At 47.1% G+C, this 23493-nt stretch overlaps 1 protein-coding gene across 1 annotated transcript in view; it reads left to right on the forward strand.

Moving 5' to 3' along the window:
* Positions 1-23493, forward strand: part of LGI2 (leucine rich repeat LGI family member 2) — a 376870-nt gene that overhangs the window by 212092 nt on the left and 141285 nt on the right. Inside the window, exon 4 of the mRNA XM_078678382.1 lies at positions 3496-3567. Coding sequence (XP_078534508.1) covers positions 3496-3567 — 72 coding nt within the window. The remainder of the gene's footprint in view (positions 1-3495; positions 3568-23493) is intronic.

Here is a 23493-nt window from a genome sequence, read left to right on the forward strand (position 1 = left end):
GAAGCCCATGTCAACTCAGTTCTGTCTGAGCATCTGGCTCGTAACCAGATATTAGATCCCAGTCAGAATGGCTTCCGGTCAGGACACAGTACCGAGACGGCGTTACTTTACATCACGGAACATCTTCGCCAGGTACTTGACTCGGGTCATACAGCAGCGCTCCTGCTATTAGACCTAAGCGCTGCTTTTGACACTGTGTCCCACCATATATTGATCCAACGCTTACAGGAAGCTGGAGTTACGGACATCGCTCTCCAGTGGTTTCGTTCCTTTCTATCGGAGCGAACCTTCAAAGTGGCTATACCACCAGCCCAATCCGCCACTTATTCCTTGGAGATGGGAGTCCCACAGGGATCCTCGTTGAGCCCTACAATGTTCAACCTCTATGTGAAACCGCTAGCTGCAGTCGTCAAACAGTGGGGTCTGACGATGACCTCATATGCTGACGACACACAGCTGGCGGTGACACTTAGTGGAGACCCCGAGGTGGAGGCTTCCAGATTCCGAGAGGGTCTGGTGGCAGTAGCAAGCTGGCTCCGGACCAACTGCCTTCAGTTGAATGCCACCAAAACTGAGGTGCTGGTATTAGGGAAGCATGCGGAGCTATGGGGAAATCAGTGGTGGCCACCAGAGCTGGGTGTCATTCCGATTCCTGCCTCTGGCGTCAGAAATCTAGGCATTTGGCTGGATCCTGCACTCACCTTCATGGATCACACCAAGAAGGTGGCGGCCACATGCTATGGCATCTTGCGGGGTATAAGGCCGGTTTTAAAGTACTTTGACCCCCCCACTAGACAGCTTGTGGTCCAGGCATCAATACTATCCCGGCTGGACTACGGCAGTTCGCTGATGCTAGGGATGAATCAAGCAGAGGCCTCTAGACTACAAAGGGTTCAAAATGCCACGGCACGTGCCATTGTGGGCCTCCCCAGACACTGTTCAGTGGCTGGCACGATCGTGGCCCTACACTGGCTCCCGGTCAGACAGCGAATTAAGTTCAAAGCGCTGTGTCTGGCTTTTAAAATTTTGAAGTTCTCTTCGCCGCCGGCACTTGCCAACTTACTTACTCCCTATTTTCCTTCAAGGTCCTTGAGATCTGAGTCGCTCCACCTGGCAGTATGCCCCCGTTTCAAATTGTGCAGAATGGGTGGCCGCTCCTTCCGGGTGCTTGCGGCAGGGTTATGGAACTCGCTTCCGGTCCATATTCGAGCTCTTGACGACCTGCTTGCCTTCAGGCAGGCGATTAAAACCTTCCTGTTTCCCGTCTCTGAATAGTTGCCCCTTTCTTTTACTGTGTGTTATGTTGTAGTGTCTGTCCAAGCGCCAGGACGCCCCTTTGCTGGGGCAGCTGTGCGCGATAAAAATACAATTAACATAACATAACATAACATTCCAACATGGACTGAGGGCGGTCGCTGGCTGGATGGCGTCTAACTGCCTCCAGCTGAACGCTAGTAAGACCGAGGTCATGATTTTTGGGAAGCAACCGGAACTCTGGGGAGGCAGATGGTGGCCGGGGGAGTTGGGTCCTACACCTCTCCCAGTCTCCGAGCTTAAAAACCTCAGAGTCTGGTTGGACCCCACCCTTACGTTTGCATGTCATACTAAACGTACGGCGGCCTGCTGTTTTGGCATTCTACGGGGACTACGTCCGGTGCTTAAGTTTTTTGATGCCGCTACCCGGCAACTCGTGATCCAAGCGACTGTCATCTCTAGGCTGGATTACGCGAACTCTTTATTTGCTGGCTTAAACCAAGCAGAAATTGGTCGTCTGCAGCGGATTCAGAATGCCGCTGCGAGAGCGATGGTTGGACTACCTAGATCTTGTCCGACCTCTAGCACCCTGCGATCGTTGCATTGGCTACCGGTGGCCCAGCGGATTCAGTTTAAGATCCTCTGTGTCGCCTACAAAATACTTAAGGGATCCCCAGCCATGATCTTGTCCAAACTTCTGGCCCACTACACCCCTGCACGAGCATTAAGATCTGCTGATCTGGAACTAGCGGTTGTCCCTCGTGTCAAGCGCAGCAGAGCCGGCGGACGTTCTTTCCAAGTCCGCGCGGCTACGCTGTGGAATTCCCTCCCCCCGGCGATTCGCGCCCTTAGGGACTTGCTCTCATTCCGCCGAGCGGTGAAAACTTTCCTGTTCCCTTAGTCCATCCTCACTGTTGTTTTTATCCTGTTGTGTTGTGCTGCTACCTTGTCGCGGCGCCAGGACGCTCCTTCGCTGGAGCAGCTGTGCGCCGAATAAAAAATGCATAACATAACATAACATAACATAACACCTGAGGCACTGCATGTGCAAATGTTGAGGTCTGTTTCTGCAGGTTGTCACTAACTGCTGCTATGTGTTGTGCCATCAAAACGAAACTATATTTCCCAAAATGCAACAATCTGATTCTAGATTGGTTTTAGCCCTCCTCCCCTCCCATGGAAATCTTAGGGATTAGCCATCATGCTGCCAAGGAATTTGTTGTTTATTTACACACAGTCGTGGCTGCTGCATGTAAGAGCGGTAGGGCCGGCTGGGGGGTTGGGGGGGATTTCGAGAGATGACCACGAGGGAAACTTACTTATTTATTTAATTTTCACTTGTGGTTGTCTCTTGAAATCCCCCCCTAGCCGGTCCCAACGCCCCACCGCTCTTACCTGCAATGGCCGCGGCTGTTGACACACACTCCGGGGTGGCTTAGCCAGTGCATACTGTGTCACTACTTACTTCAACGTTGCAGGACTCTGCTAGACTCAGACAGCGGCAATTGACGGTTTGCCACCACCTTGGAGTAGACTAAGTCCTCCACAGTCCAGTGACAGAGACGTCCTGGCCGCTGCAATGGTCACTCCTACGGTCTCCCTCGGCAATTGAATTTGCTGGGGGTGACGTGTCATATACTGCAGCTGAGCAGCCACCCTGGCAGCTGAGCCACACGGCGGCCAGTGCGAGCACTCAGACAGTGCTGCAAGCGCCATGATTGCCGCAAGTAGCCAGCCGCCCCACAACAATGTTGTATCACAAAACTGGCTGACTGGGTTGTGGCATTGTTTCGGTAGTAGCCATTAGGCACTACCTCGACGTGACTTCAGACTGAGAGCCGCATCACGAAAATCAATATGAGTTTGAAACATTGTAGCAGCCTGCCAGCAGCTTACTAGCTCAGCTGCAAGTCTAATGCCACTGGTGCAGTCCACACGCCATGGCGCGCTGTCAGCTACCACTACAGTAACAGTTTCATTTAGGCCGAGCTATGGGCTTGAGGAGTGCTATGCATTATGCTTGACAATGCATTTCAGTGCGGTGATGCGCAGCACCACACTGAAATGCATTAGCGCAGCACCACACTGAAATGCATTAGTCTAACGCCTGAGGCGTGGTGCTAGGCAGGACGGCATCAGATTTTTGTACTTCCACCAAATATCCACAAGTCACATCACTTAATTGAGAGAAGTTGCATAAGACCAATAGCAAACATGAAATTATTTCTATTTTCTTTGCAGGTTCATTGAAGGTAACAAAATAGCAACTATTTCAAGATATGCGTTCAGAGGACTTCGAGATCTTACCCATCTGTAAGTCTGCCTTTTGTTATTCATTAATGTTAGTGTAACAAAGCCAAAAATACTGTCATTTGAAAGCATTGACAAAAAGAACATTAACCTCTAACGTGTTTCCGTGCACCCTTCTTTGTTTTTGGAAGTTAGCAAGTTATGGCTTTTTGCAAATAGGGAAAAAAAAGCAAAGGAGGTCTCCTTACGAATCCAATCAGGGACAAGGAGAAATATCAAAAGAAAGGAAAGGAAGTCCCTATTTACCACAACTTGGGAATATCATGTGAAATTCAAAAAACTATCTTTTAACACTGTATTGTAAAGGCACTAAAATTGTTATTGAATGTATGAGTTTTATATCAAATAAATTGTACAATTGTTTTAAATTATCTCTATCAGAAATTGTGTTTGTGAATATTTCAGCCAATTGAAAGTATTTGTATATATTGTGGTTTTTAAATTCATGGGCTTAGGTGTTCACTAAAGAGGGTATTATCATGATATTCCCAAGTTGTGGTAAATAGGGACTTCCTTTCCTTTCTTTTTGCAAATAGGCAAAATGAAGGATTGAAGTCGCAGCCAACATTTATAGCTAACTTCCGGTTATGAGTATGAATCCAGCACGGTCAGCTCCGCCTTCCTTCCTCCTGAAGCTAGTAAATTTAGCACCACTAAAATAAGTAATAGTAAAATCCGCTCTTTATATAAGGCTGATAAACTATAAAAGAGCAGCATGAAGAATTGTGTAAAACAAGTTACTATTTTTATTTAGGACTCGCTCCCAAGAGGTCATTTCCATTTTTTCTTCACACCCTCTCAGCTATCTTCTCTTCATTTATTGAATTTATTTCTGCTTATACAAGTACACACGTCTGTAACCCTGCATATAAGGAATGCATTATTTTAAATACCGTGCTCTGTTGCCACGTGTGCCACATGATATGCAAATCCCCTAATACACATTTAAATAAAAGAAATGTCTCTGAGAGCCACAGAACCCCCCAAAAGCAACTTGTTCTTCTCAAACGTCTCTTTCTTCTTTTCTTGAATTAACTGCTTTCTGAAAATTCGGATGATATTGACTCAGGGGAAGTTGCTAGAGCATAAAACCCCTGAAGACGGGTTTCTGGCAGGCTCTGAAGCTGGGGCTTCCGTTATGGCCTCAATCCGCCACATACACCGCAAAAAATATTTAAATCAACCAGAAAAGCAAGTGAAAACAAGAAAGTAATTTGTATTTTCCACAGATAACGACGGGGCGGTGAAATCATTGCCAAAGCCTGCAGGCACTTGAGAAGGTGAATCAAGGTTGATGTCACAAGATGGCAAAGCTGAGGGCATAGCTGCCAAGGTTTCAGATTTCTTATGTGTGACATTAATAATTTCAGTGTAATTATGAGTGACATTCAACAACTATGAGTGACACTTTCTCACGAGCAAAATCAAGCAATGAAGACGAGGGAAACATATTCATATCAGAAATTACACCCATTTGAGCAACAAGGAACTCTAAGAAGATCTTAAAACTGCTACAACGCACCAGAAATGATCATAGCTGCCAAGTTTTCAGATTGCATATGTGTGAGGTGACATTTCCATGGATTATGTGTACTTATGAATGACATTCAGTGACCAAATGTGTGACACTTAGAATGACACTTTCGTGCACGTAAAATCAAGCAGAGATGTGCATGGAAACTCAAATGTCAGAAATTACACCCTTTTGAGCAACAAGAAGTTGTAAAAAGATCTCGAACTGCTGCAAAGCTTTGAAATGGAAAGTCACTAATCTGCTGCCTTCCCAAGCAGGCATAGCTTAAATATGACAGAATTTGTCAGAGGAGCTGTACAGCAGCTCAGTGCCGCCCCGTGCGGCAGCTCCGCAGGACGAGCCGAAAACGCACTGGCTACTTTTGTGAAATGTAGCCAGGCAGGCTGGACCACCGTATGGTGAGAAGGGAGCTTACATTTGTGATTAATGCATTTCAGTGCAGTGATGCAGACATCAGCACTAAAATGCATTAATATAACACTTGATGCATGGTACGTTGCAGGGCTTATGGGGAAATGCCCAGTGGAATAAAAATCATGTCCAGCCCTGACTACTATCAGATGTATTTTGAATTTTTTCATTATCATCCTGTTCAAATAGTACACTAGAAAGATGGTTTGAAAACATTATAAAAGCATAAACACAAAAAGACCTCTCAAGCAACAAAAAATTGATTACTTGAGAATAGGCAACACAAGTCAATGACAGTGTAAATGGTAGCATTGGGGCCCAATATTAAATACAAATAATAATGCATCCTGACAGCTAATAAACAGCCGTGCACACACTGGGCCCAGGTGAGCATTCTACAAGTGTGGTTTTTGCCTACTTCCTACAACAGGACAAACTGCCTGGCATGATAGTCACCACTGTTCCAAATTTGTCACTCAAGTATGACACAAGCTAAGAGTGACAGAAGAAGAGCTGCTGATTACTGTGTGTGGCTGCCTTCCTTCCTTGTAATGAGCCATTACTTCCAGAAATATGGCATGGTGTTAGGCCTCCGGAAGACCTTAAATGTCCTCCCGGTAGCTGCCAGGAAAACCCTAGTCCATGCATTTGTCACCTCTCACTTGGACCACGGGAATGCACTCTACATAGGCGCCAGTAAAAAGAGCGTGCAAAGATTACAATACATCCAAAATGCTGCTGCCCGCCTAGTCCTGATGCTTCCTAGGAGAGCCTCATCCAAAAATGCCCGAACTAATCTACACTGGCTCCCAATAAGAGAAAGAATTCTATTCAAGGCCCTATGTATTAGTCAACGGATCCTGATGAGGAGAGGCCCTAATTACTTATACAACCTACTGCCCCCTATACCCCGACCAGGGCCTTGCGTTCTCAGAGCTCAGGCCTGGTTCAAGTCCCAGTAATAAAAAGAATGAGAATGGGGGGCCGATCTTTCCACTACCTGGCAGCTAAACAGTGGAACGCGCTTCCCATGGATCTTCGGTTGGAACAATCTGATAAAATCTTTAGGAAAAAACTGAAGACATGGCTCTTCCAGACATAGAGCTCTTTGGGCTCTGCCTGCTCTTTCTGTACTTCTCTGTAGCATACTCTGACCGCAGCTCGGGGACACACTAGAAGTGTAACCAGGCGCTTTACAAACTCTTTTATTCTTATTCTTATTATAATAATTTCAATCATTTTGAGGAATTAAATGTTTTATTTGATGACTGTATATTTCCGTCGGTTTACAGTAGAGTGCCCCTAGCGCAATGGTGCTTCATCCTTATGTATGCATGTATGTATAACACAGCGTCGCAATAGAGTAGCAGCTGTCAGTTAGCCAGAGTGCATGCACCAGTCAGGACAGGCAGGCTGGAGCACAAATGGGCTGGTGAAACCATGATGTCCAGGGGTGATGCAAACAGCAGGTGGGCCCACAGATAGGCCAACGTGTTTTATGTCAGGACAGGCAGGCAGGCTGGGACAGAAATGGGCTGGTGAAGCCATGATGTCCAGGGGTGATGCAAACAGCAGGTGGGCCCACAGATAGGCCAACGTGTTTTATGTCAGGACAGGCAGGCAGGCTGGGACAGAAATGGGCTGGTGAAGCCATGATGTCCAGGGGTGATGCAAACAGCAGGTGGGCCCACAGATAGGCCAACGTGTTTTATGTCAGGACAGGCAGGCAGGCTGGGACAGAAATGGCCTGGTGAAGCCATGATTTCCAGGGGTGATGCAGACAGCAGGTGGGCCCACAGAGAGGGCAACGTGTTTTAAGTTGACCGCACCATGCTAAGCCCACTCTGACCACCGTGGGTGTATGCCGCGCTACTCGTCAGGCCAAAAAAAAGTTGCCTGAAAGAAAACAGGAGGCGCCACTGAGTGCACTTGCGATGAGCCTGGCGCGCACTTGCTGCTGCTGTTTATTGCAGAGCAGATTCCGTATCTGCCTTCGCTTAGATAGATCAGGTCCACGTCTCCCAGATACTGTGCCCATTCCTGGCCACAGCGGAATCATGTTTCTTCTCAACACTGCTCCAGCAGTTGTGAACACAATGTGTGACAGCCACAGTTGATAACTCCAACTTCCGAGGTGAGGAGGACTGCAGCAGTGCTGGAAAGAGATGCTCTACACAATGGGGGGCGTGTCTTAAGAGCCGATGGGGAAGGCTGCGTGAGCACTGAGCTCCGCGCCCAATCCCCCGTAATTCTCCTGCAGTGGATGCCTCCCGGGTCCCCCAGATTGACCTAATACAGCAGGAAGCGACCTAGGGTGGAGGGGGCGCCTAGGTTTGCCCATCGAGGAGCGGGAATGGGTCGTGCTCTCCACGGGGCTGAAATGGTGGAGCGTTGACCCCTTGGCAACCGGGGTGGTGAAAGTAGCGGTGCTATTGGGAGGAACGGAGCCCCGACCGGAGGACCGGGAGCGACCCGACCCGAGGAGTGCGGGCTGGTCGCTCTGCCTGACAATAGAGGCGGGCCCTGAGGCGGGCCTTGGATCGATGGCCAGGCGCCCGGCTGCACTGCTCGGGAGCCTAGCAGGGAGTGCGCCAAGAGCGGACGGGAACACTGCATGAGGCCCTCCTACATTGGCCGCACCTGGAGCCCCAAATCATCGGAGGACATCGCAGGGGCCCGCCGGCGCTGATCTGGCGACCCGCGAGCTGGAGGTGAGCCGGGGAGTGCAGGGAATGCGGGACGCCCCATAGATCGGAGCCCCCCGGACGCGCTATCAACGCCCAAGGGAGAGTACCCCGTGGATTGTACTGTGGCTTCCCCAGAGGACACAGCGAAGCGCATCGGAAGCTTTCTTGCACCTCCCCATGGGTTGGTGCACGGTAAACCACTCTTATTCGTCGACGATCTTTTTGACAAATCAAGTGATTTTGCTCTTGAATGCATCGGATTAATGAGAATCGCGCTGCCGAATTTTTCCAGCCGTTTCTGCCCACAACAGATCTCCGACAAAAATTTGCTGCCATCCGACCCCATTATTGGGCTGCTGAAAAATCTAGTTTTCCGTGCTGTCTTTGATTCTTCAAAAAGATCGTCGACGAATAAGAGTGGTTTACCGTGCACCAACCCATGGGGAGGTTTTTGCCCATCCCTTACCTGTCCTGATGAAGACCCGCATTGTAAGGACTAACCATCCTACACATCCAAAGGTCGAAACGTAGACTGTTATCTACCTCGTCAACTCTGAATACCAGCGTGATTTATACAGCTCTTCTGGAGTTTGATTATACTAAAAATGTTTTAGATGTTTGCATGTTTCTTTTGAGGCCCCGCCAAATGGGGACCATCTTGTACAAAGTATACATGATTATCAATGTATTTGCTGATGCTATTTCATTTGTATAGCGAGTCACTTTACTTTTACCTTAACTATACCCAACACTTCTCTCCCTCCCTTTCTTTCTTCCTTATGGGCACAAACATTAGTTTGAACACCTGTATGATATACATTATCTAACCATGAGAAGGTTATAATAGTGCGCTGTGAATAAAACACTGCCCTGTAATTGATTGTCTAGACTAATATTTTCCCTCTTTATCTATTCTTTCATACTGTTCTAATTATTGTTGCAGTCTGGGACCCCTCTGCCTATATAAAATGGAGAAAATTGAGGGGTCGGACATGATGAGCTACTTAGAAAATTGGCTGCAAACTGTTGTGGCCCCTGAGGGGCTATCAACTTTCTACACTCTGGAGCGGGCACACCGGGTACCAGCAAAGCCACCATTGCAGGGTCGCCCTCCGCGGCCGGTGGTGGCGCGCATGCTGCACTTTCGTGATCGCGACCTGCTTCTCTGGAGGGCCCGTAGTGACGGCCCATACCAGATGGACAACAACAGTGTTACTATATTTCCGGATTATTCGTTCGACACGCAACGACGTCGCATGTCCTTTCAAACTGTGAAGAAGGAATTACGGGTGGAAGGGATTCAATAATCTCTGTTCTTCCCAGCCAGGTTGTGCATTGAACTAGACGGGAAAGCCCACTTTCATGACACGCCGGAGGATGCGTGGGATTGGTTGGAATTGTACAGAGCGGGGAAGGATGGCCGAGTACCGGGGACGCAGGAACTGGCTGCTGACTCTCAACATCGTAGGTCGCGGAGATTGCGGCATCGCAGGTGGGGCCTACGTAATCCATCGCTCTCGCAGATGGCTATAGAGCGCAAAGGAGCCCTGGAAGCGTTGTCGGCGATCTCCGTTGAACTACAGAGGACCACGCCGGAGGCGTCAGATCTTGGCAGTGATAAGGGTCAATCGGAGGCAGAGACTTATGTGTCGGACGATCAGCGGCTGCCAACGGTCACTCCTGGGACTGCGGATGGAAACTTTGCCCTGTGCTGGGGGACTGCGATGTTTGTTCCTTAGAGGGGGGATATAGGGATGTGGGGAGAATGATGGGGGCTTGAAGTGGGATGTTGCTCTATATTGTGATCTCTAACTTTGAGTGCGGTTGACACTGGAATACTGGTGGGGCGGGGTGTCGGGAGTGCAAAGCAGAATGCCAGGACCGGGGTGAGGATGATGGATATGGGGGCTCTGGGGGGGACCCGGGAGGTATTGTATCAAAGGGGATTTTGGGGCGAGCACTGATCGTGTTATAGACTTTCCAGCAAGTCGGCCATTAGGCTCTATCCAACCCCCACCGGATGGTAATAGTTACTGTGCCTTAAATTTGCATGGGGCATGTTATTGGGGTAGTTTGGATGGGATTCACTATGTTAGTGCCTGTTCTTGGGGGGGGTGGGTGATGTGTTGGGTGGGAAAAGGGAGTTGAGGGTTGGGTTTGGTTTATTTTAGGGGACTTGCCTGCCATTGAGAGTACTTGACGGAATATTGCTATTGAGTGTTGGGTATACATATGAGGATGTTTTCGCCCAGCGGCCAGGGGGGAAGGGCTGCCGTGGGTGGCTAATTTATCATTGTTACTGGTCCATCACCTGATGTCAAGTGTATAACCTGGAATGTTCGGGGATTGCACTCCATGCAGCGTAGATATAAGATATACTCCTATTTGGTACGCAGAAGCGCGCAGATAGCTCTCTTACAAGAGACACACCTAACTAGGTCGGAGGGGCTTGCCCTGCAGTGCAGGTGGTGTGGACAATTATACTATACCACTTACTCAGCGTTTGCACGGGGTCCTGGTTTGGATTAGACCTGGGGTTCCTTTCCAGGTGCTGGACCAACTGTTGGATCCTGAGGGTCGTTATGCCGTGGTTCGTGGCCGCCTTTATGGGCGTGAGGAGACCCTTTGCAGTATTTATGCTCCCAATGTAGACCAGGCGTCCTTCTTGGGGACTCTATCCTCTGTCCTTGCAGATTACTTCACGACTCCGGTATTGCTGGGGGGAGACTTTACCTCAGTAGTTGACGTGTCCATGGATAGGTCCCACCCACTGCTGCCCACAGCCCCGATCAATAAACTGGCAGGGGCACGAGCCCGCTGTCAGGACAATTGGGGACTCCTTGATGTTTGGAGAGCACAGCACCCGGGCGATAGGGATTACTATTATTATTCGTCGTTGCATGACCTACACGTCCGACTGGACGCCATATTATGTAGTTCCATCCTGGCACCGCTGGTGGCTAGCAGCGAATATTTAACACAAACCATATCGGATCATAATCCGTTACTTGTGAACTTCTGTTGGATGGCGGAGTGCCCTAAGATCCCTAACTGGAGGTTGCAAACCGAGATGATGGAGGATCAGGTCTTTAGAACGGAGTTGAGGGTTGGGGTGGAACACTACATTGAGGAGAACGCAGGCACTGCCGCGACGACGGCCCTTGAATGGGACGCTTTCAAGGAGGTGGTCCGTGGGATATGCATCGCCAAATGGGTGGGAGTTAGGAAGCTGCTGCTGAAAGAGGTAGACGTGAGTGAACGGGCCTTACGGGATGCTGAGAGATCTCACTCGGAGGGCTCGGGGTCACGAGAGATAGTCCGAACCCGGAAAGAGACGGTGGCTGCGGGGGTGGAGCGCCTGAGGTGCTTTGATCACAAAGCTTACTTGGCTCGTGCCCATGCAGAGCGGGACAAGGTGGGTACATTGCTGGCCTGGCTGGCGGACCGCACTCCGAGATGTATGCCCATTTTGGCGCTAGCTTCCGCAACGGGACAATTGGAATATGAGCAACATCGTATCAATGACCGATTTCAGTCCTTCTATGCGGAGCTATACACAAGCCAATTGCAGACTGGTGAGGGGGACGCTCCTGCATTTTTAGAGGGATTGGAACTACCCGTTCTTGAGGTGGATGAGGCAGAGGCGATCGGTCAGGATATCACTCTGGCTGAGATTCACTGTGCTATCAAACAGTTGGCGCGCAATAAAACGCCGGGTAGCGACGGCTTGCCTATCGAGTTCTACTTAACATATATTAACCTCTTGGCTCCCAGATTGTTGATGATGTACCGAGAGGCTGGTCGAACGGGGATCCTGACGGCTTCTACTAGGGAGGCCATCATAGTTCCACTCCTTAAACCAGGTAAACTACCAACTGATCCGGCTGCTTATAGGCCTCTGTCCATGCTCACGACTGATTATAAAATACTGAGCAGAGTGCTGGCTACCAGGCTCCTCCCCTTTATGACTCGGCTGATACATCCGGATCAGGCTGGATTTATACCAAAGCGCAACACTGCTAGTAGCATGCGTCGATTGCTGGGAATATTAGATGGAGGTTGGCGACGAGAAGGGCAGGAACTGGTACTATCAGTGGACATTGCTAAGGCATTTGACAGCCTAGAATGGCCCTATCTATTTTCAGTTATGTCGGGGTTTGGTCTTGGCGCCGGATACGTTTGGTGGACTGAAATACTATATTCGTCGGCGACTGCTAGGGTCCGTGTGGGTAGGGCTATATCCTCATCCTACCTGGTGGGAAGAGGCACCAGACAGGGCTGCGCCCTGTCCCCACTGCTATTTGCCCTAACGATTGAACCACTAGCGGCGTGCGCTCGGAGGGGGGAGACGTACATGGGCTTGCAGCTCCGGGGTCAGGTACATTACATCTCGCTCTACGCGGACGATCTCCTCATGTTCTTGGCAGACACACTGGAAGGGGCGTGCGACCTACTAAACCGTTTTGGGGACATCTCAGATCTGCGGGTTAACTGGGCAAAGACGTGCGTATTCCCAGTGTCGAGCACGTGCGCTCAGCCGCTGTTACCACCTGGGCTGACGTGGGAGCCGAGATGCCTTCCCTATTTGGGGACACAGATATATCACGCTCAGGAAGATGTTATGGAGGGTAATATTGATAGAGCAATGAGGGGCTTGAGGAGTAGCATGCGATTTTGGGGGACACTGCTGCTGTCGGTGGCGGGCCGGGTTGCGCTATTAAAAATGGTGGCGCTTCCTCGTCTGTTGTATCTCTTCCGGACCCTGACCATAAGGATACCAGCTGCATTTTTCCGGCAACTGCGATCTGCAGTGGGTAGCTTCATTTGGGGTACGGGTCTACGTAGAGTATCACTAGATACACTAATGAGGCCGAGAATTGAGGGGGCCTATCCGCCCCAGATTTTGAATTATACTATCTGGCTGCACAACTCCAGGTTCTCACACAGGCGGTGGCACTGGAGTTCCGAGGACCGGAGAGGGGAACGGTTCCGGAAGTGCAAAGACACGTTCTATCCTTTATAATTCTGCAACAAAGACTGAGGACTGCGGACTTATCGATAACCGAGAGCACCCTGAGGTATTGTTGGAAACGTTTTCATTCTAGAATTGGGGAGCAACGCCCATACGCACCCGAAATACCACTGGGCATGTGCACGGCACTGCCACATGGAGGTGATTGGTCCGGTCTAGCAGAATGGGAGAAGGTGGGGCTGCAGATGGTGGGCGACTTGTATGCGGATGGTGCTCTTCTGCCCTACGGCACGTTGCAGGAATCCTTTGGTCTTCCATGCGGCCATTTCCTGCTGCATGCAGCATTGATAACGGCCATACAAAAGCATTGGGGCGCTGGCCTCTCGGAACCACCATTAAGCGGAACATGTCAGTACGTCGTGATGGCAGCGGGTACGTATAAGGCAGTCACCAGCCTATGTAAACGCATGCTAGGGGAAGAATCTAACCCATTACAAAAACGGCAAGAGCGCTGGGCGGCGGACTTGGGCAGAGATATCTCAGATGTGACCTGGTCACATATACTTAAGAGAGCATGGAAGGGCACCAGGAATGCTAGGTTCCACATTATCCAATTCTTTGTACTGCATGGGGCATACCTCACGCCAGCTAAAGTTAATCAGTATTTTCGGGTGGATACAGCGGTCTGCCCACAATGCCAATGGCTGGGAGCGGATCTGTGCAATATGCTGTGAGACTGCCCTCAGTTGGAAACGTATTGGGAGGAGATAACTTCGTCCCTTTGCAGAGTAACTGCGCGGCAGGTTGATATGGATAAGGGAGCATGTCTGCCGCACTGGTACCCGCACACTAGTAAGAATAAAATAACTAGCAAATTTATGGACTTGGGTCTCATCCTGGCTAAAATGGAAATTATATCACACTGGAAGGCAGCGAATGGCCCTAACTTTGTTAGATGGAAAGCAGCGTTCCTTGTGTGGGCGGGCAGCGAGAGCTCTGTTCGAATGCAGCAAGCCCATAGGTCCCAGAACGATTGGGCGCTGGAGGCGGCGCGGGCATGGGAGGCACTGGTGATGGGACTTAAGCTGCTTGATGCAGATATGGATTCGGAATCAGTTTCATCGATGGAGGGGGAGCAGGTGCAGGTGCTGGCGCAGGCACCTTCCTCTGACCCTGGGGAGTCAAGCGGGAGGGTGGGTCCTCGACTTCAGGGTGAACACAGTGATTCATAATGTGATAGATGAGATGGCTAGTACACAGACCATACATTAAGGTAGTACATTGCTAACACTTTTTAGCTAGATTATGGCTTCGGCGGCACGGGTGGGGGGCTTGGGAGTTTATAGACTTTAAGGAGGGCCATGCATAGAGCACTGATTAAGGGCCTGGAGCTATGGTCTTGGGCATGGAGCGACACTGATTGAGGGAACTGGACATGGTGGAGAAGGATTTGAAATAGGATCCAGGAGTGTTGTTACTTTATCAAAATACTGTTGTGTTCTCTCTCAGGATGTACTGCCGTACGTTGTATATTTGTGATGGTCCTCCTTGATGTTTTGCTTGTATTTTAAAATAATAAAAAGATTTTTAAAAAAATTAAAAAAAGAGATGCTCTACACAAAGGATCGTCTTTTCTTCCTGTACCTCACGGAGGGCATTTACCCTTTATTTTACATTATGGGCCAAGTCTGTGCCTACATAACGAAGAGTGGTAAATGAGAGTACTTACCTCACTCATGCTTGGAGTACTCTGAAACTTCAGACCTCATCCTCATTGGTCCAGATGAAGGCCACATGACCCGTAGGGACAACACTGGGCGAAACATGTTGACAGCTCACTAGGTGTTGTGAATCACTAACTCACCTACTTCAACACCGCCATCTTTTATAACCTTATCATTTTTCTGTTCAATAAATCATCATACACAGGAATATAGATATTTTAAACCTCTGTTCACGACTATCGCTACCCAGCCAGTCTCCCTCCATTTGGAGGACAGAAGATCACTTGGAGAATGGAACACTAAAGCTATGATATACCTCACAAAGTGGTTCTGTGGTTGAGGGTCTCCAAAACAATCCCTGCGAGACTCTGGTTTACTGACACAAGTGATTCATTCTCTTTTGATCTTAAAATTTTAAAATTACAGTTGATAACTCACCTATAGCCACAATTCCAATGAAGATTGCAGCTGTGATTGCCGAGCCACGCAGCTAAATTAAATTACCTGGGGACAGGCAGCAAAACAGCAAGCTACCGAAGCACTTACGTTGTTATCGTTATGCAGCGCCTCATGGCGCATTCAATTCGGTGGAGCTGTAAACGTGTGACTAAGCATTTTAGTGCAGTTATACGAACACCAGCACTAAAATGCGTTAGCCTAACCCCTGATGCATGGCACTTGATAGGTCTGTGAGGGTCCTTACGAATGATGGGCCCCACTGCAGAATGGGCTCAATGGGGATCCCCTAAATGGTTTGCCCCCTCTACACTGCAGGGGCATGCTCGATAAAGCAGAGTGGCTTTCTCAAGCATTTAACTATTTCTTATTCTGTGCAATTGCACACATTCTGCAAAGCATGCACTGGCATGGCTTAGAGGGTGAGTGAGACCCCTCCAAAACAAGGAATCCCGGGGGGCCCCCACACCACAGAGGCTGCGAGGGCCTCCTTTACGCCCCTGCCTATCACCATGTGCAGATCGCAAAAGGGTTACATCCAGGGAAGAGGTCAGGCTATGCTTACCTCGCCCAGCCGAGTGGATCTTCCAGAAGCCAGGAGAGAACCTGCTGCTGGGCCTTAATTGGAGATGAGCTGGAGAAGAATGGTAGACACATTGAGTGCAAGGGCTGTGCCATGTAGTTCCTACAAACCTATATAGGATCTGCGTGTTTTAGACAACATAAACTAAGGGATTGGGGTCCAGACAGATTCCAGACACCCCCAAAGGATAAGTTAGTCTGTAGACCTGCTAGCTCACAGTGCCACTATAAGCCCCACAACCTTACCAAGGAGTGAATAGTTTCTGACAACTATCCAACATGACAACCTGACCCCTCAGGGATAGGGGAAATAGTACAGTGCTTTTCCCTCAGTTACTCATGCTCACCCATTCTCAGAGAGATATCCAAAGTAAACGGTGGAGATGTTTTCAATAAGCATTTATTGAACCAGCATCATCCTGGTATAAAATATGTGTGCTGCAACAACCATTAGACAGAAACAGATGTATACGGTTATAAGCACCAACAGAGTAAATAAAAGGTAGAATTCTACTATGGTGCTAAAACAATTAATATATGCAGGTATATAGATACATGGCAGTAATCATGAGTACTCCTGAGGTGCAAACCTTAACTAGATGTACCTAGGTGTACCTAGCATTATGTAGGTGTAAAGCCAAGAATCCCCCAAGGAAAGAGCCAACCCCATTACCTCATAGGAGAGAACAAAGGACCCCATCTTGGTCTTGAGTTGGACACCCCACAAGGGATTTCAGACCACTGTGTGCTGGAGTGTCTGCAGGCAGGGATTTCAGCTACTCGTGTCAGCATGGACGTTTTTCTCCTCTGGTTTGCCCAGTGAAGATGTGGGACTTATATACCCGAAAGTTACCCTCAGGGGTTCTACCTAGATGTGTCATGGTAATGTGCAGTTATTGGCCAATGATGATGATAGTGGTGACTTTTGTACAGAGTTATTATGTAGAAGATGCTAACCCTGCTGTGATACTAAGAATCCTCATGAATAATAAATGGAACTAGTTTGCGAAGAAAACCACACAACATTTATTCAGCACCTAACTAGGTAAAAGGTCAGCACCACAGCAATTATGTAGAGCAAGGAAGGATAGAGTAGGTAAAAGGTGGTGCAGCTACCTAGGCCTATATTGGGGTGCATTGGGGACCATAACAGCTGGTTCTGTCCTTTGCATGAGGTCCTATCGGCTCCCAATCTCCCGATCTCAGCCAGGGGTGAAAATGTTAGGAGCATAAGAGAGAAGAGGCAAATGGAGGGCATCCAGCTCATTCTGGTGAACACATGGGCTACCTGGCTCAGGAACCAGATGCAGCTCTGAGTGCCTGAAGTCTAGTAGTCACAAGCCCAATTTGAAGAACTCAAAATCTAGCAAGGTGAGACTGAGAAGCTTGGAGCAATTTGGGAGCTGCCTGGAATAAAAGCATAGGAAAGGGGCAGGAAGACCCTTGGAGTCTTTATTGCCCTGGATGAGAAAGGCAGCCTTGGTGCTTGATGGCCAGGGGGTAATTGACTGCTGTGCTGCACTAGGTTATTGCCACATCAACCCTCTAAATACCATAAGTAAGGACAATAACTCAAAAATGCAAGCTAGGAACAAACTTTTGACCTCAGTGAAAGCAGACAAATCAATGTCTCCGACCTTGCAGTACCCGCCACAACTTCACAGAGAGCCGCAACCTGGGTGCCCCATCAACCAAAGAAGTCATTATTTTTTTGTTACATGATATTTTGTGAAAGGCTTGACTGACTTAGATCACTCCCTTCAAAATGCATAAACCAGGACTGATCATATCAAGAAAAGTGTTGCTGAATACATACATGAGAAAAATTAGGGTGAGGCTAGGGTAGCTGCTCTGAAGCTCTTCCTGAGAGACCTGATAGACAAAATAGGGTATTATGGGAATCAATTCAGGAGAAATAACATCGGGAGCCAGAGAGTGAATAGTAAAGTCACTAATCCCAATTTTGTAAGTCATGATCACACCCTATTTTGAGACATTCTCTAGGTCTTGGATGACAAGGACAGATGGTTTGATCTACTGTACTGTGTGTATCCTGCATTTGCAGGGGAAAAAGCTTCTCCCTGATGTCCCAACAACTGACGATTTCTTTAAACTCAGGAAGACATCTTCGATACTGCTCACAAATGAGACACCATCACAGTTGCAGGCAGCATCATCACTCTGAATGTATGACATTGTTCTGCATTCTGTCCATCAATTGTTCTTTTTGCATTTGTCACTTCGAGTGGGAAGGGTATGCCCAGACATTGGTCCAGTGCTCTCCATCACAATAAACATTAGAGGAGGCCCACCCAGAAATTACTTCACATCAAGCTAGTCCCACACAGACAGTGTCACAAATGAATCACTTTTTTTTATATTTTATTCACAAAATATATATATATATCCTTATTTCATATATTCAGTAATCAATATTTTTGTTCTTTTTCAATAAATATACTCTACATACAATTCATATACTAACATCCAGATCAAATTTACACAAATCCAAACAAAGACGAAGCAATCAGAAAATGAGGTACATGTCTCAACCATTACAAATAGATATATGTACAATGTACAAAAAATAAATATAGTTTAGTGCAGGGGTCTCCAACCTCTTCTGTAGTGAGAGCTACTTCTGATCAGTTAAAATCATCGTGACCTACTACAGGCGAAGCATCAAGCACATTTTTTCGAGGGACCCCTCTCCACACCCAGTTTCATGGAATTTAAGTCTAATTTCTTTGGAGCCCATACTGTGGTTTGAAAAAAATACTTAAAGTTCCCTAGAATATATTCTCATATTTCTAATTTTACTCTAGGGCACATTAAACGCTTAAAAAGGTCTGCTTTATTTCAATGATTCCATAGTACTCATCCCATCTCCGATTACTAAAACCTCAGAAGTCACCCTCACATTCAAGCGGTACATGCCATGATGATACTGTCTCTGAAGGGCACTCTCTAGTTGAGCTACAAACAAAGCAGAGAGTGTTGTAAGGGAAAGGAGATCACCTGAATGCTGTTATAAATGGAACAGAAGGTACTCCCTGACTAGACTGGGCAGCTGATTATGGGGTTCTGATCCCTGGCAATGGGAAGATGGAGGCTGGTACTGAAGGTGTCTCAGTATTCCCACATTGAGTTTAATGTGCTCTCAAAAACAATACCTTGGAGCACAGCACTTATTCAACAGCAGGAAAAACGGGGTTTTCCATGTACCTCACATACCCTGTAAGCACCTGCTCCCTGCATCTCACATGCAATGTCATAAGTTTGTTCCCCGTATTTTATATGCAGTCGTCGGTTTTCTCCCTGCTCTGCACACGCAAAGCATCATGCCAGCTTGTCCTTGTACTTCAAATGCACAGGCTCATGTATGCCTCACCGCTTTGGACATGTACCTCTGTACCTGCACCTCACATTTACTGCCATGTAAATTTGTTCCCTGCACCTCACATGCACAGTGTCATATTTGCTTGTTTTTTGCACCTCACATGCACATCTTTATGTGTGCCAGCCCCTCAAGTGCAGCTTCTTGGGTGACCCCCTCCCTGTGCCCCACATTCGCAGTATCAGTATGTTCCCTACACCTCACATATCCTCATGTTTATCTGTCCCTTCACCTCACATACAGAGCTCCCGCTCTCTGCTGCACCTCAAATGTACAGCCATCATGTCTGCCAGTTTCAGAAGCCAGTACATTGTGTGCAGAGTAGAATGTCTGTTCTTCATTGTTCAATGCATATATAGAATGATAATCAGGTCAGCAATTGAAAATGAAAGAATGTCTGGATAACAACCAGGCTGATCATAAACATAGAAGGATAGCCGATCGACTGTAACACTTGTTGTCACAAGTAGATGGTAACAGCAGAATACCACCCCACCGGGAGCCTTTGACTTAGCTTAATATGAATTCTTTGCATTATTTTTTTTTTAAACTGACTCCTTTGTGAAGGTAGGAAACATAAGAAGGCATTTGCCATAAATAGTTGTTCCAAAGCAGCAGACCATTCAACAGACTTGACACTGCACAGCAGAAATACGATATTCTTATTTTTAATAAATTAGCACGTTCTTTAACAGCAGAGCATATGTGACTGATTTTTTTTAAGGACACCTGCTTTTTTAGGCACGGGGCGTCCAGTATGAATTCATAAAGTCCAGTTATATGCTGGGTGTTAGGAATAGCAACAGGTGAAACATACCATGAATCAAAATACAAATTATTTATTAAGTCAATCACTGTCCTGAAAATGTGCCATGGACCCAGGGTTTGAGGAGCAGGTGTGTACACCCTTGTTCAAGGTAGATGAGAAGTTACCAAACCCATGTCCTTTTTTTGCCATCAGAAAGGCCAGTGACAAAGGGATCGGCGCACCTTCTGAAGTAAAATGAAAAAACGTCTTTGGAATATTGGGCTCCATCTTCTTGAGTTTACAGAGGTGGGGGAGCAGAGTTCCAAACTCCAAATATTTTTTGACATGTAAGTAGTGATGTGGAACCACCACACAATCACCACGGCTGTGTGGTTTTTCTACATCACTACTACATGTAAAAAAATATTACAAGCGAGGAGGCATGCACTTTCTAATGTGAGAACGCGTCAATTTGAAGAAAAATTAAAAAGGTTTTTTTTCAATCTAATTAAACAAGACCGCATTTTTAAAACGTTCAGGTCCAAACCTGCGACGGATATTTTTGTTCCAACGTAGAAATCACGAGTGCATTATTGATCTCTTCTCCCCCTCCTCACCCTCTCCACTGCATGCCCTCTTGACTGTGGCTCTGGGCAAGAATATTTACGGCGCCTGGGGCTTAGAAAGATTAAGGTTAGGGCAGGGGCTAACAATTACTCAACAATTAATTCAGTGGCCAGGGCGCAGCAACTAGTTCAGGCCAGGACTTACTTAGTGAAAGACTCCGAGTCGAACTGGAAACGGCAAGTGGCGCCGGCACTGATAGGGCAGTAGCAGTTCAATACTGCCTGTTCCACGCCACTTGCATGCCAACAAGCTTTTCGGACCTGCTGCTCTGCACCTGCAGTACGCACGTCGTGCAGGATTTCAGTAAGTGCTGTGCAGGGCTCCTGAAGGGAGTGGGAGCAGCTTCATTTCAGTAATGTACACGTTGTGCACGGTGAAAAGAGCGGTGCCAGGATTTTGAAGGTAGGTGGAGCAGAGGCTACGATGATGCAAATAACGTCATCTTCTTCAGCCCGCCCCAGCTAAGCTTAGGCCTATCACAGCACCCGGTTAAGGGGAAGGCGGGCAACTGCTCTTAAAAAAGGCATAAAAAATGATAAAGACTATGAAGGGCTAAAAAACTGAAATGACATCGCGAGCTACTCATGGGTCCTCGGCGAGCTACCGGTAGCTCGCGATCGACCGGTTGGAGACCCCTGGTTTAGTGTGACTGAAAACCTTTGCCCTGACATGGAGAATTGTGAGTCTGTTTGCCCTAACGTTAACATGAACTACTGTAAAAGTAGATAGGTGAGGGCCAGGAACTAGTAGTGTCTTAAGGTATTTCCCACCCACAATCTGGTGATCCCTACAATGCTGAACTGTCACCCAGTCTTCCTCAGAACACTACTGGACTTGCAAAAGGATACCAGGCAGACTGAAACTGCTGAATTTGGCACCTGTATCCCCTTCCACTTGAAATCCAAGGAAATATACATCTCCAAGAATCTTAGAGCTTTTTAGGGGTCTCGAGGTAGTAGTTAATGGGCTACACCCTTAGTGTGCTCACTTCACGTGGGGAAGAGGGCACAATCCCTGACACTGATTGGAGGGTGCCTGCCACCTGCAAGATGGCGGGCACTGAAGAGTGGGCTTCACGCGCCTCACCCACCTGGGTGGTGGGGTTGGTAGAGGTGGGCACACCTTCTGGGCTTCCCATCTAAAAGGGGGTGAGACAGGAAGGGGGCCAGGAAGGAAGCCACACCTCTTTTAACCTCTTTCAAGGCTGAGCACTTTCTGGAAGTAGTTAAAGAGCTCATGAAAATTAACATCCTGGAACATCAGGCAGGGAAAAGGAACCTTTTTAAAAATTACTTTTTCTTAATAATTATTTAAAAAATGTGACTTCAGAATTGTAATGGATTTTTAAAAACTCATAAATATATTTAACTAACTATTAAAAATACATGTCTCATTATCTTTCAATGTATAGAAAATGAGAGGTACCCCTTAATGAAGTCAAGGGAAATGAGGTTAAAACACCTAAGAAAATACTATCCCCTTGATCTAACTAACCAATATCAGTACAATTATAAACAGGAATAAGTGACCAAGTATTATAAAAAAACTGTTAATTTTATTCAGTGAAAAGTTATGCAAATAATGTTAAAAACACAATATAATATGACATACAAGATAAAATTGAATTAAAACAATATCAAAAAAATGCAGTAAATTTAAACTAATACATCATCGATTATGACCCGCATAATCACAAAAACAGACAGAAACATGTAAGACATGAATTTGTTCAATACAGTTTGTACATTCAATTGCCTATATTTACACTTTGTTTTATACAAGGATAAAATCTGTATTTTCACAAAAGTGCTGGAACCTTGAATTGTACATAAAAAGTTTGCGTCAACGCGTTTCGATGGATACAGTGAATTATACCATCTTTTTCAAGACTTAATCTTGTTCTGTCATGTAAGCGGGGTCAAATAGATTTTTCACCCCTTGCCGTCAATGGGCTGGAGTTGATGAATGCGTGCAGCAATGGTTTGTTGGGCAAACCAAAAATAGGAGGGCTTGTGCGCTGTATGGATAATATGTAGTTGCTGGGCAGTATTTATGGCATAAATACCGGTAAAACATAATCCTACTTATAGTGCCTGAAATGGTCTCGCTTCTGGGGTTCCGCGATGCAACGCGGAACCCCAGAAGCGAGACCATTTCAGGCACTATAAGTAGCCGCTTTGAAACTGGAAAGATCGATCGTGATCGTCCAACTGCAGCCCAAGTATACAGAGATTGGAGTGAGATTAGGACTCCTCAATTTTATAGATCCTCACAAATACGGATCCTTATTATCAAGTCCCTAAGCATAGGATTACGTTTTACCGGTATTTATGCCATAAATACTGCACAGCAACTACATATTATCCATACAGCGCACAAACCCTCCTATTTTTGGAGCAAACCATTGCTGCACGCATTCGTCAACTCCAGCCCATTGACGGCAAGGGGTGAAAAATGTATTTGACCCCGCTTACATGACAGAACAAGATTAAGGGCCAGATGTAGGTAGGCCAATACCGGTCGGAAATGGCCAAAAATACAGATTTTCGGCCGTTTCCGACCGGTATTGGGCTATAGAGATGTAGGGGCTCAAAAAACATACAGATTCGGTAATTTTACAGAATCAGTAAATTTACCGAATCTGTAAATGTTACCGATTCGGTAAATTTACCAATCGGTAAAATCACCGAATCTGTATTTTCAGATGTAGGTAGCTCTTTGAACAGTGCTACAGGCCTTTCAGGATTCGGTATTTACTATGTAATACAATTGCATGGTAAATACCGAATCC

This window comes from Lissotriton helveticus, chromosome 2_2, assembly GCF_964261635.1.
Source record: "Lissotriton helveticus chromosome 2_2, aLisHel1.1, whole genome shotgun sequence".
Taxonomy (NCBI): Eukaryota; Metazoa; Chordata; class Amphibia; order Caudata; family Salamandridae; genus Lissotriton; species Lissotriton helveticus.